We start from the raw sequence: 13,965 nt of genomic DNA, 5'->3' as shown, positions 1-13,965 counted from the left end.
GTATTGTTGCATACAGTATGTGGGAGTATAGTGTCAACGTTTCTGAGGTGACCAGGTAACAAGTGGGAGATTAGCGGCAAAACATGCTGTGCTAAAAGTAATGAGAAGCACATGTGTCAGGGCGCACATTACGCACAAGTCATGAACTTATGCTTAGATAAATTACAAATTGCCTGGGACTTTTCGTAGCTAGGTTTGACACCCTCATTTCAATGCAAAATGATCCACACAATACATGGTTGAAAAGGAAACCAAAGTAGTTTATTGAAACCATATGAGGCGGGTGGGGGGGGGGTCATGGTGTTGTTACTGGGCGTCTGCATCACCTGCAATGAAGGGAGTTGATTAGTGAGGGATTGATTAGTGAAATTGAACAGGACACATTGTGTAATGCAGATAAAATATAGAAATGCCATGTACCTGAATCCTGGGGAAGGATGATTGGAACCGAGATGGAGGGACGGTTGAACTGTGTCTCGGCAAGTGCCAGCTGTCTCCGGTGCAGCTCCAACCTCTCCTGCTTTATCCAGACCATCTCTTCCTGCAGGGCAGTTTGTTGTTCGAGTTGGCCCTCTATCCCCCGCAGCACCACCAGCTTCTCCCTCTCCAGGCGCACCAGCGTCTCACTGCAGGTGTAGGTTGTTATTGGGGGCCGCCCTGTAAAGCCTCCCAGCATGCGGACACTGGGCCCTGCTGGTTGGCGCGCGGGGACAGGGCATGGTTGTGGGGGCTCGTCCTCTCCTGGGGGCGTGCACATCCCTGCTCCGCTCCCGGATGGCTCCTCTTCATCCTCACTTTCTGAGAGCCCCTCTTCCCTCTGAACATCAGTGCCCCCACTAATGCCCTCATAGGCCGTCTTCCCAATGATGGAGAGGACTTTCTCCTCGTCGGGAGTGAGGGTTGTCCCACCCGGTGCTCCATCACCTGTGCCCATGGATTCTCTCCTCACCTTCGCACTCTTCTTTTTTGTTTGGCTCTGGAACTCCTGCCACTTCTTCCTCACAGCACCCCAGTCACGCAGGCCACATGGGCTGGAGGGAGACATCTATGGCCTGCCAAACATGGTTCTTCACTGTGATATTCTTTTTGTCCCTTGCTCCCCCGAATAAAACATCACGGTACCACCAGACCTTGTCCACTAAGACGCCCATCTCCTCCACGGTAAATGACGGTGCCCCCTTATTTCGTTTGCTGCTGGTTTCTTCCATTCTCACATGTATGTGCCTATATCCACGGGGGTATATATGCGCTAATGGGCTTGATTACTACCTGGATACACCTGTTGGCACACACACACAGCTGCACCCACACTGTCCGCTGTGTGTGACTTATGCGCTGATAAAGAGATGGGTGATCAATTTGCCTGGCATCGATTGATTCAGTTTCAGCACCACTGCGGTGGACAGCTCCCACTAAGAGCTTCTTAAGAAGCTTCTTTGGCTTGATCTTAAGGTTCTCCTAGGAAGGCAGTTAAGAACGCATCTGGGAAACACCTGTATCTTAGCGCACCTTCTTAGCCGAACCCTTCTCAAGAGCCTTCTTAAGTCCTTAAGAACGATCGAATCTGGGAAATGCGGCCATTGTTAGTTCGATGTGGACCCAGTCTCCTTCTCTTCTTGCTTTTATTTTTAGACTGCGATCTCTGTCAAGGATTCTGTGGCCAACCAAAACTCCTTTGTGTCAGGTGGCTCTTCTGCAACCTCCTTCATTTCGTTCAGTTGACATGGCTGTGTACAAACACTTCTGGATCTTAATAATAATAACAGTCTGCGTCCCTCGGCATGGAGTTAGAAGACATCATCCCCTCTGTGATCTTTACTCCGCATGCAGCATTCAGCAGAATCTGCAACTGGAGAAAAGTCTTTCTTGAAGAAGCAGGTTAATTTGTTGCTGTTTAGGAGATAGGAAGACGGTTGAAAAGTCAGGGTGTATTTGTTCCCCTTTCTTTCTTAGAGTCACTGTAATAAGTCCTGTGTGCATAGGCTATTAGGGCAGATAGAACATTCTCAATTACAATTTCTCGGCTTCATTGTCTATCTACATTAGGCCTATAGGAGGTGTTGCATATATACAGCCGGCTCAGCTGCCTGGAGCGTGGAATAATAATTAGTAGCAGAGTCCAAGCGAAGGTTTGCCAGCATTAGAGTAACCAAGAGGGCGGTCGTTTTGACTGTTTTCAAATGTGTATGTGCAATAACTTTGACTGCATTTTAATTTAGAATACTTTTTCTATAGATTCCATAAAAGAAAAGAAAATATATGTTTTACCCATTTCGGCCATAAGCGGCCATATTGACCGCACATCATTTCGCAGGGTCTCATTGTTACATTTTTTGTGCTTATTTGTGAATTTATTTGTAAGTTTATTATTATATAGTTGCATTATATAGCCTGGTTGGCACCATGGGCAAACACAAACTGGAGTTCCCACCTCCGTGAAACAGCAAGGTGCTGAAGTGACGCAACTGACTGTGTAGCAGGGAAAGCCGAGGAAGAATGTCTGCATCCTGAGCACTGTGCACACAGCTGTGGGCATCTTTAGTGGGGCAAAGGCAAAGCCAGAGTCTGTGATGTAGGGGAGACCGGGTATGGTTGTAACACATTTTTCTTCAGCACCTAAAACTACCATTTTTTTAAAAGCTACATTTCTGAAACTTTTAGGCAAAGTTACCACATCTGTCTACTACAAGTGGCATCCATTTAAATCTCCTCAACTATATCACAGAATTTGAGAGATTATGACAAATACAGAGTACATAGCATTTGGTAACACCGAACAAAGTAAATCCATTCTTATATCATTTCCTGATCATCCAATCATAGATATGTATTTATTTATCATGCTGCAGAACTGTGAGCACTTTACCTGAGAACTCTGTGTATTTTATAGTGGGTATTTATATTTAATATTTGTGTATGCACTGAAAGAAGATGCTTTTAATCTCATTGCAAGTGCAAATAAAGGCATTATATTTTATTCTGTTCTGTTCTAGACATTCTGCAGAATTATTAAAATCACAAAAAAAATCTTATTTGTATGTAAGGGGATGGTTGTAACACGTTCATAACACTTGTTACAACCATCCCCACCCCTGTTATCCATTGTTTAGCTAGCTGTATAAGCATGGTGCTTTGACATTAGCAAGGGAGAGTTACACAGTTCTTTACTAGAGAAACTGTAGTTTGACCTGATATAACTCATACAACGTGATCTACAAGGGGCAAAGCACTAGAAAAAAAAAAGTTACTTTCTTACCTCAGAACTTGATTTTTTCTCCTGAGTCTGGGGAAAATGGCACCAACATGTTGAAAATCACCATGTGTGATTGTAAAGGAGGTCTGAGGAGACTGAAACTGTCACATGGCTCGTATCTTATCCCTGATTGGTGGAATTGGTGATGTTATAACATCCTCAACTGGGTGGGATCAATGCCCGCATCTTATTCAAGGAGCATCAGCAGCAGGAGAGCCCAGAGGAAAGTCCTGCAGCAGCTGGCAGAAGAGCTGAGGGCAGAATACATGGAGGGGAAAGGGGTCACGGCAGTCGGCACAAGGTGGCCAGCAGCGGAAGCAACCACCACAGCAGCAGCAGCAGCAGCAGACACAGAGACGGAGGCAGTGCCGGTCCAAAAGAGCTGTAAACGGAACCAAACGTCGGACATTTGAAATGCACCAAGCCCGTGTGAGGTAACTGTGTGAGGAGAGCGGAGATAATCTGACTGTGACCAGTGATCACAATGGCTCTTTTTTTGTTTTAGATCAACTCGTTTCCAGCTTTTTTGATTATTAGGGCCCAAGCAGGTTGCAGATCTGTGAGGTCCCTATTGTAATTGAAAGAGAAAGATTTGCGGTTTAACTGCTGTTTTGGAAGCCTGAACATACCCCAAAACTCACAAAATTTCCAAATTTGGAATATACGTCACATCCGGCAAAAAATGTGATAATTTAATGTCACTGGGCATGGGCGTGACCTGCAGGTTCTGTAGCGCCCCCTATTGTTCTTGCCTGCCTTCCACATGCGCATAGATGAACGAAATTCGTTACGGAAATTCATCATGAGCAGACGCACAAAAAAGTCTGGGGGAATGATACCGTCACTCCAACAGGAAGTCGGCCATTTTGATGTGTGGCGGCATTTTTCCCAAATTCATGCCTACTTTGAAAACTATCTTGTCCTAGAGCTTAAACATCACAGTCTTCACATTAACTCAATTATCATCTTCATGCCTTGTAGCCTTGTTGTCACTGGCCTTGGTCATGACCTGCGGCCTCTGTAGCGCGCATATTGTGATGCCCTGCCTCCTACTTGCACATACATAAACGAAAGTTGCTGTGCACATTCATCATGACCAGACGCACAAAAAATCCATTTGGACCCATACTCTCAGCCCAACAGGAAGTCGGCCATTTTGATGAGGCTTTATAACTTTAACATACAATTTCCTATCCACACCAAACTGCTCATAAGTGTAGGGGCTGCCTCTCCAAATTAATCTGTGCATCAATACAAAGTTGGCCATTTTGATTTTGAGCACCATTTTAAAATATTGCAAATCCTCATACTTAAGTTATCTCCTCCTACAGATTGGACACCACAGACTTCACAGTCACTCAGTATACTCCTCAGACTATGCCAATGACACGCTAGGAAAATCTTTATCCTACATCAAACCTGCTGGCCGTGGTGGTGCCCGCCCTTAAAATCCTCTGCCGTGACGCATCAAGTCCTCATAACTTCCTCATACAATTTCCTATCTCAGCCAAATCTCAGGAATGTAGAGGGAATCGCCCTGAATAGATCTGTGTTGTCACTGGGCGTGGTCATGACCTGCACATACATAAACGAAAGTTGCTGTGCACATTCATCATGACCAGACGCACAAAAAACCCATTTGGACCCATACTCTCAGTCCAACAGGAAGTCAGCCATTTTGATTTGCGGCGGCGTTTTGGACTAATTCATGCCTACTTTGAAAACTATCTTGTCCTAGAGCTTAAACACCACAGTCTTCACATTCACGCAGTATCATCTTCATGCTTTTAAGAACAAAAGTTATGTAAATCTTTCAGCCGTGTTATAACTGGTGGGCGTGACAGCAGACACCATTTTTTTCCCTCGCTGTCAAGCATCAAGTCCTTAACTTCCACATGCAATGGCCCATCTCCAACAAATTCCTCATACATGTAGACAGTCTCGCCCTGAATACACCTACACAGCCATACAAAGTCGGCCATTTTGAATTTGGCCGCCATATTGAAATATTGCCGTACATCATACTTTCACTTCTTCCTCCTACAGATTGGACACCACAGACTTCACAGTAACTTAGTATACTCCTCGGACAATGCCAATGACATGCTAGGAAAATCTTTATCCTACGTTATACCTGGTGGCTGTGGCAGAGCCCGTCATTAAAGTCCTTCGTCATGAAGCATCAAGTCCTCATAACTTCTTTGTACAATTTTCTATCTCCGCCAAAACTCTCAGGAATATAGAGGGAGTCGCCCTGAATGGATCTGTGCATCAATACTGTGTCATATCCATAGCACCACCCACTGGACACAGGAAGTCAGACAAACATCATCCAATTGTTTACTACTTGTTTTCTCCCCAGCATCATATGAAAGTAACAGGTGAGTGCGCAATCCAACGTGCCGCAGCCTGAAGTCACTCCTGACCGCAGTGGTGCTGTCCATTTAAATCCTTCACCATGAAGCATCAAGTCCTCGTAACTTCACCATAAAATGTCCTATCTGCGCCCAATCTCTCATGGATTTTTGGGAGGCACCCAGCATATATCTGTGCATCAAAACTGTGTCATATCTAGCGCAACCCACTGGCCACAGGAAGTCAGACAAACATCGTCCGATTGATATGACGTTTACTGCTTGTTTTCTCCCCATCGTGACATGCAGTTAACAGGTGAACGCACAGTCCGACTGCGCCGCGACCCAATGTGTGCATCCCGTGAGGGCCCGTTCATTGCTGCTTGCAGCTTTAATTATTATTATTATTATTCATTATATATATTTAAGTGTTAAAATAAAATGTTTCATAAGCAAATAAGTTACTTTTAATTGTTAATTTTCTTGTTCTGAGTTTTCTCTTAAAATCAGGTCTAAATATGCAATAATTATGATTTACTGTGTACGACGATAAATGTATAATTAAACTTGTTAAAATGTACATTTTGGTGTTATTTTATTTTATTTTTTTTAAATATATCATGACACAATGAATGCATTCATCACTCTGTTGGGTATTTACGTGAGAGATTATAGAGTTTAAATCTAGCGGTCCAAATGACTGCTTACGGCCGTTCTAGTAGTGTTGGAGTTCCAGCTCTTCTAGAGCTAGACATGTTTCAAAGTGTAGCCTATAAATACTTTTCTTTGAATAATAATAATGTGACTGATATAGTTTTGACACAAAAAGTTAAAGTAGGCCCATATGTGTGACCGCTGGACATGCCTTCGACCATGCCTTCTGCTGTTGTATACAGAGACAGTTGCACATGCAAAGTGAATCAGACCCAGGAATTCACTTCATTTAAGTCCCAAATGGTCAAAGTGGGTTATTCAAATCCGTTCCACTGTGTGTCAATCTACCGTCCTCCTGGTCCTACTGCTGTGTTTTTGAAGGATTTAATGACTTTTTATACTCCATAATTAAGTTGGAATCTGTCCTAATCCCTGGAGACTTTAACCTTCATGCTGATGACAGCTTATCTTGCTCCACAAAGGAAATTTTTACTTTGACTGAAGCTTTTAATTTTGAGCAACATGTTTCTAAGCCCACACACCGAAAAGACCACATTTTACACTCAGTTTTTACGCTTGGCCTAGACATTTCAAATGTGTCTGTACAGGACATCCATCTGAGTGATCATTGTCTTGTTTTGTTTGATATGCACTTCAGCCCTGAGCCCAAGCCCTTAGAAGTTAGATCTCAGAGGTGTGGTCTTATCTCTGCTAATACTGCAGACAGTTTTTCTGCTATTTTTGACCCTCTTTTGTTCATGGATTGATGTGGACTCGATGTGGACAATTTCATTCACTGTTTTACCAATCACTGTGTTAAAATTGTGGATCAGGTGGCACCTGTTAAATCAAATTTGTCAATACAGGAAAAAAAGTGTGCCCTTGGACAAATGAAGATACCCTGAGTCTGAAGAGACTATGTCGAACGACTGAGCGTCTCTGAAAATCCACTAACCTTGAGGTGCACGGACTTAATCTCAGGGATCTTGTGTCCTCATACAATGAGACAGTGGAAAATGCCAGATCTGACTATAATCGTCAGCTGGTAACAGTAAATAAGAAAAACCCCAAAGTGTTGTTTGACACGATCAGTTCTTTTGTATGTCCTGCTGCTCCAATTACCCGTTTTTTGTGAAGCTGACAGCAATGCACTGTTGAGATTTTTCAGTGACAAAATTAAGATGATCAAAGAGAAAATCCCTCCCCCTTTGTGTGGAACCCCTGCTGTCATTGAGCCTGTCTCCAGCTTGTGGTCCTCATTTAAGTCTGTGACTCTTGATATCTCAGCACTGGTGACCAAGACGAAACCCTCCTCTTGCTCATCCGATGTCCTTCCATATAGGCTCTTTGTGAAAGTGTTTGATGTAATTGGCTCCTGGGTTACGAAAATGGTTAACCTCTCTCTTTCTACAGGTGTGTTTCCCAGTACATTTAAGCATGCCATAGTGAAGCCTTTACTTAAAAAGACGGGCTTAGAACCAACTGACCTCAGTAATTTCAGGCCTATTTCAAAGCTCCCACTCTTGTCCAAGATCATAGAGAAGGTGGTCTCTGATCAGCTGTCATTATTCCTGGATCAAAGTAACATCCATGAGACATTTCAGTCTGGTTTCCACAAACATCACTCTATGGAGACAGCCTTACTGAAAGTGTCCAGTGACATTATGATGTTTGCTGATTCGGGAAAATGCACTGTTCTAGTTCTCTTGGATCTGTCCTCATCCTTTGACACCGTCAGCCACCAGATCCTGCTGAGAAGACTGAGGGATGAAGTAGGACTGTCAGGGTCAGTTTTACATTGGTTCTCATCATACCTATCTGGGCGTAGCTTTAGTGTAACAGCTAACCAAATAAGGTCTGAGTCAGCAGATCTGTTTTGTGGAGTCCCTCAAGGTTCTGTTTTGGGCCCTGTATTATTATTGTTGTATTTGATCCCTTTGGGAAAAATCATCCAGAGATTCTCTGATGTTTCATACCACATATTTGCTGATGATATCCAGCTCTTTGAAGCCAACTGAGCTCCAGAGGCTAAATTCCTTAGTTCATTGCTTGGTGGAGATAAAACAATGGCTAAGTGATAACACCTTGCAGCTAAATGTGGACAAAACAGAAACATTGGTTATTGCCCCTGATGAGTCAATTCCAGGGTTGAACCAGTACTTGGGTGACTTGGGCCAGTCTGTTAAACCAAGCCTAGGAAACCTGGGTGTTGTATTTGACAAAGACATGTCATTAGTGCAACACTGCAAACAGCTGACCAAAAATTGTTTTTTGGTCAATTTTTTTTTGGTTAAATCTCCAAACTCAGGAAAATTGTGTCACAAAATAATCTGGAGCTGTCATTCATGCTTTTGTGTCTTTGCGTTTAGACTATTGTAATAGTTTATTTTCATGTCTAAACAAGGAGGAGCTGTCTCGCCTGCAGTTAGTGCAAAACTCTGCAGCGAGAATTCTAACCCACTCTAATAGGTGGACACACATATCCCCTATTCTTAAAGCTCTTCATTGGCTGCCAGTTTCCTCTTGGATCAATTTTAAAATTCTGGTTTTAACTTTCAGAGCTTTGCATGGTCAGGCTCCACCTTACATCTGTGCTCTGATCCAGCCTTACACCCCGGCTTGGGCTCTGAGGTCTGTGGATCAGAATCTGCTGATGGTTCCGCACACTCCTTTTCCAGACCAGAGGAGACCGATCCTTCCAGGCTGTTGCTCCCAGGCTTTGGAATGATCTTCCGCTCTCTCTGCGCTCGACAGAGTCTGTTGACTCCTTCAAAAGACAACTTGAGACCTATTTATTTGTTCAGGCTTTTGCTTAATTGTCTTGGGGCTTTTATGATTGTCACTGAGTTGTCTTGGCCTTTTAAATTTAAATGTGTATGTACTTCACTGTGTATTGTTTTGTTGTAACTGTAAAGCGCTTTGTGACCCTGGTCTGTGAAAGGCACTGTACAAATAAAGCTTACTTACTTATCTCATTAAAATCCTTTTCCCTCATTAAAATTTCCAGAATCAAGAAATATGCAAATATATGGCTTCCCAAAAGCCATATATTCAAACATTCAACAGTAGGAACAATGTGAGAAACACATTTTTGAGTGGAGGGGGAAAGTAATAGACTTGGCAGGTAGCGATGTGTCAGGGATTCTTTGGTTCAGTATTGCAGACAGCGGAGAGAAAGAGAGAGATTATCCTCATTAACAAGAAGCATTTTACTTATGCGGAGAAATAAATCTGTTTAAGCTAGATATTTATATGCCACAAAAAAATTAAAAGAGAGAGAGGGCGGGCGGGGGATCCGTTGCTTGATGGCAGAGAGTCAGCAGCTGGAATCTGCACCCACGGTAGTATTAGTAGGTGTATCAAACAAACAACAACCACCACAACCATTATTCATTGTATCATTACATTCTTGGAAAGTTATTACAATAAATTACCTATTGGCTCTGGGGCCCTGGGCACACGCCTACTTTACCCATGCGGTAACCCGTACGCCCACACCATCTCATCAGATGGAACCCTCCCGGAACGATAAAGAGGCGCTTGTTTGCCTGGGAACTCTTTTACTCGCGCACCCTGGGAGTCAGCGATAGGAGAGCACAGGTAAGTGTTTAGCACAAGACATAATGCTGTAACTCTTAACTTAACCATGACACGATTGGCACCACTCAAGGTGGCAAAACCTAGTAACATTTTTTGAAATGGTACATGTCCATAGATGATATTTTTGTATGATTACCCATCCTAAGTGGTAGCTTTGTGACAGTTATCAGCACCTGAAATTAAACACCCCCTAAAGAGGCCTCCAGGTGCGGGTACATATCCTACTTTATGGTAATTTTTCAGAGCTTTACTCATCTTTTATGAGTGCATGTTTGGGAGCATTATAAAAGGTAGATTCATAGCTTTCATTTAAACCAGGTTTTGGGCCTGTCTTAAATACACAAAGGTCACATTGGCTATTCAAACTGTCAACAACAACAATTTTTCCACAATTTTCACCTAAACTGTAGTCTTTTTTATAGCATTGTGACATGTAGGAACAACACTGACGCAAGTATACACTGAAATACTCACAGGACTGTAACAATTCAGGAAATAATAATAATCCTCCCATATTATCCTACTATAAGGGTTGATTGTGGGCCTTAAAGTGGAACATGGGCCCAGGCGACAATTGTCAATAATTGCTAATTTTTTGGTACTTTCAAAGAGTCTTCATTTTGCAGGCAGATCAGATCAGTAGATTTTTATCCTAATATTTAATATTTAAAGACTGCTCATCAGTTAAGATAGGTGGTTGTCCAGTTGGGTTGCTTTTCATCCTTTCAGGTGTTCTTTCTTTTCTTTTCTTTTCTTGGGGTAAATCCTTGGCTAAAGGGATAAAGTTCCCTGGTGGAGGAAGGCAGTTCAGTGCCTTGGCTGCTGCTCGTTTGCCTCTCAAGTTGCCTCGAGCCTGGCATGCTCCAGAAGATAAACAGGTATGGTTTATGATATAAAGAATCTGATGAGTTTGTGCTTCTAACGCTAGGAAGTTAACAATTGTGTGTGAATCTACCCTTTAAAATGCTATCAAACATGCCCTCATAAAAAAAAAAAAAAGAGTAAAGCTCTGAAAAATGAGCATAAAATGAGATATGCACCTGCACCTGGAGGCCTATTTATTGTAGGACGTGTTTAACTAAATGTGCTTATAACTGTCACAAAGCTACCTCTTAGGATTGGTCATCATACCAATATATCTATGGACATGTACCATTTCAAAAAACATGTTACTAGGTTTTGCCACCTTGAGTGGTACCAAGATCTGGTCTGGCCCATGTACCAATTACTGCGTTGTACTATGTGCAATATCATTCTGTGTAAATATGCATCGCCAGTAATGACGCTCTTAACACATATAACGGAAACTAAAGAAGGACCTCTGCTCTGTTACAGATCGACTACTGGGCATACCAGGACAAGACAGACAAGATAATATGGTGTGCAGATTTTAATGCTCACAGTACAGTTGGGGGGGGGGGGGGGGGGGGGGGGTTTGACAAACAGACACAAATGGGGAAATAGTTGAAGAATTGATGGATGAAAGGAATTTGGTGTGTATGAATGATGGGAGAGAAACCAGGGTGAACATTACTGCAAGTACTGGGTCAGCATTAGACATCACTCATCACTTTAGTGTCTAGCTCCATTGCTGGAGATAGTAAATCCGGCGGGAGAGCAGTCCTTAAAACCAAGAAACCACTATGTCAAACAAGGTGCACACTGATATTTATTCACTGAATAATATCAGAGTAAAAACAACAGGTAAAAAGTCCATAAAAAGAATTGATAAGACCTGGGAGCTAGTAAAAACTGCTTTAAAAGTCCAATAAAAACAGTTCGGAGTCTTATCTGAGGGGCGAAGCGGCAACACATGTCCAATACACCAGCGGGGTGGCTCTGTCACTGAAGGTAGGGGCGCCACATGTCCTTTGTTCGGTCCGGGTCTCTGGCTCCTGGCTCTGCACCATCGTCCTCTGCCGGCACGGCTTCACGCTATCGGTGGCAAGACGGCAGTCACTGCATTTGTACATACAACAGTAATCGTGAGTGCGCTTTATCATTCACTCACGCTACTCACGCAGAACGCGTCTTCATGGAACCTGCCGTCAATTAGCCCCCTAGTTTCTCCGTCCACTGGGTCTGGCGTCGGTCCTGCAGTCGGTGCTCTTCTCTCGCTCATCTGTTCGCCGCTTCCCCCTCCTTCGCCCGTTCCGTGCGTCTCGTCTGTCTGCAGCTTTCACTGTCCGCCTTCTTCAGATCCTGCCAATCTCTCAGGTGCAGTGATTAGATTCAGGGGTATCACAATCAGGGCAAGGTTTTCAAAATAAAAGTACACACACTCCCAGTAGACACCATGCAATAAAACAATAAAAGCACACTAAAAATCAGAATGTACAAATAAAAACACTGGGAGTTAAAAGTACACACAATAAAATTACCTTACCCATGTGACAGAAACAATGGCAAGAACTGATGTTTCTGGAGATATGGAGGAAATAAACGATCAGGTAACCTCAGGAATTATTAGAGCAGTAGAGGGAGCTATTCACAGGACTAAAAACAGGATGAATATGAAACCAGTACCATGGCGGACAGAGGAATGTCGTCAGGCTGTTAGAAATAGAAACAGAGCATTTAAACAACTTGAAAGAACCAAAAACATACAACATTTAATCCAGTATAAGAAGGCACAGGCAGCAGTGAGAAGAACAGTGTGCCAGGCTAAGAGGGCAAGTTTGAGAAAGTTTTATGATAAAATAGGAAGAACAACACCTGTGGAAGAGGTATGGGGAATGATAAAGAAGATGGGAGTGACAGAAGGGTATGGGATTACCCAGTCATGATGTCTGGAGAGGAAACTGCAGTCTCTAATAGAGATAAGGCAGACATCATGACATGTCAGGTAGGGAATGGGGAGCTAGTTGCTCAGCACTGAAAAGAACATTCATGGCTTTAATTAGATCTGTGGTTGATTATGACAGTATTGCCTATGGATCAGCTGCCAGGTGTCATCTTAAGAAGTTGGATGTGATTCAGGCACAGGCACTTAGAGTTTGCAGTGCGGCTTTTACAACACTGCCATTATCAGGTACAGATGGGAGAGATGCCGCTGGGGTTGAGAAGGAAGTAGTTGATGGTGAATTGCTGGGCAAATTTGCAGGGACACAGTGATTCTCACCTGACAAAAGAAGTTCTGCAGGAGTGCTGGGAGAATGGGAAGAATCAGATGAAAAATTTTGGGTGGGTAGGGAATGATGTGGCAAATGAACTGGGAGTCTTAGAAGTGAGGATAAGCCCCAAAGTGGTGTATCCAGCGATTGCTTGGGTGACCAGAAATAGACTGGTATTTGTTAGAGCTTAAAAGAAAAGGAAAAGCTCGAATAGACTTGGTAAGTGCTTTTGAATATCAGGTAATGGTAAAGTATAGAGATTGGAGTGAGAGAGTGGAGAGAGAGTGGAGATGCTGGCAGTGTTGGTAGCATTAAGATGGGTGGAAGAGTGTAGACATAACAAGTACTGATTTGCTCAGATTCTTCATCAGTTCTGGCAAGCTTTAAATCATTTCATTCTAACAGCTGTCAAGACATTTTATATGAAGTTCTTCAGTCAGCAACAAGAACAGTGAATAGAAGAGGTCAGGTTAGATTTATGTGGGTACCAACACATGTAGGGCCGAGAGGAAATGAGAGGGCAGATGAGTTAGCAAAGATGTGGTACGGAAAGGAAGAATTGAAATGGAAGTGAGTATCAGTAAGGCTGAGGTTAAGAGTGTCGTCTGAGGGAAAAACAATCAAATGTGGCAAGAGAGGTGGGACAGAGAGGGCAAATGGAGGCATTTATTTCACATACAAAACAGCATCAGGATCACTAGGGCAAGTACGGGGCACAGAAGAGAGGAAGAGGTGATAATGAGGTTAAGGCTGGGGCACTACACTGAATAAGTTGCTTAAACTGGTAAGGAAGCGTCAGACAAGACTGTGTAAGAGGTAACAGTAAGAGGAAGAGTTGGGGAGTCATGTAGGCCTACTTGTGAGATGTAGGGGATATGGGGCACAGAGAGAGGTGATGAGGAATAGTCTGAGGGAGTTAGAAGTTCAAGAATTTAATCTAAAGGGAGTGTTGGAAATGAGTGAAAAAGCCGGGGTAGTAGTGAAGTTCTTA

General features: G+C 43.1%; 1 protein-coding gene and 1 long non-coding RNA gene across 4 annotated transcripts; both read right to left on the bottom strand.

The window, feature by feature from the left end:
- Nucleotides 1-283: 283 nt before the first annotated feature.
- Nucleotides 284-9,939, bottom strand: LOC119023204. Of its 3 annotated transcripts, XM_037104956.1 has the most exons (4): nucleotides 9,696-9,939; nucleotides 3,257-3,635; nucleotides 421-1,849; nucleotides 284-326 (listed from the first exon to the last, which is right to left on the bottom strand). In XM_037104956.1, the coding sequence occupies exons 3-4, from the start codon at nucleotides 1,043-1,045 to the stop codon at nucleotides 307-309; spliced, it is 645 nt and encodes a 214-aa protein (XP_036960851.1). In that variant the 5' UTR covers nucleotides 1,046-1,849; nucleotides 3,257-3,635; nucleotides 9,696-9,939; the 3' UTR covers nucleotides 284-306. The 3 variants fall into 3 exon arrangements, 2 of the variants coding, with proteins under 2 accessions (XP_036960851.1, XP_036960852.1); XM_037104957.1 differs by lacking the exons at nucleotides 3,257-3,635; nucleotides 9,696-9,939 and having other exon boundaries at nucleotides 421-1,872; XR_005076202.1 differs by lacking the exons at nucleotides 284-326; nucleotides 421-1,849; nucleotides 3,257-3,635 and adding an exon at nucleotides 9,460-9,591.
- Nucleotides 9,940-11,512: 1,573 nt separating this feature from the next.
- On the bottom strand, nucleotides 11,513-12,080 carry LOC119022872. The gene is made up of 2 exons (XR_005076089.1): nucleotides 11,882-12,080; nucleotides 11,513-11,796 (listed from the first exon to the last, which is right to left on the bottom strand). It is a non-coding gene; the product is annotated as an uncharacterized LOC119022872 (long non-coding RNA).
- Nucleotides 12,081-13,965: the final 1,885 nt, after the last annotated feature.

Source organism: Acanthopagrus latus, chromosome 7 (assembly GCF_904848185.1).
Source record: "Acanthopagrus latus isolate v.2019 chromosome 7, fAcaLat1.1, whole genome shotgun sequence".
NCBI lineage: Eukaryota > Metazoa > Chordata > Actinopteri > Spariformes > Sparidae > Acanthopagrus > Acanthopagrus latus.
Note: the sequence above shows the minus strand (reverse complement) of the source record. Positions and strands in the feature narration are given on the sequence as shown.

Bases quoted from the DNA above. Each gene is read 5' to 3' on its own strand.
- LOC119023204 (XM_037104956.1), bottom strand. From the start codon at position 1,045: ATGTCTCCCTCCAGCCCATGTGGCCTGCGTGACTGGGGTGCTGTGAGG. The intron at 327-420 runs GTACATGGCATT...CCTTCATTGCAG, and splicing joins CATCCTTCCCCAGGATTCAG to GTGATGCAGACGCCCAGTAA.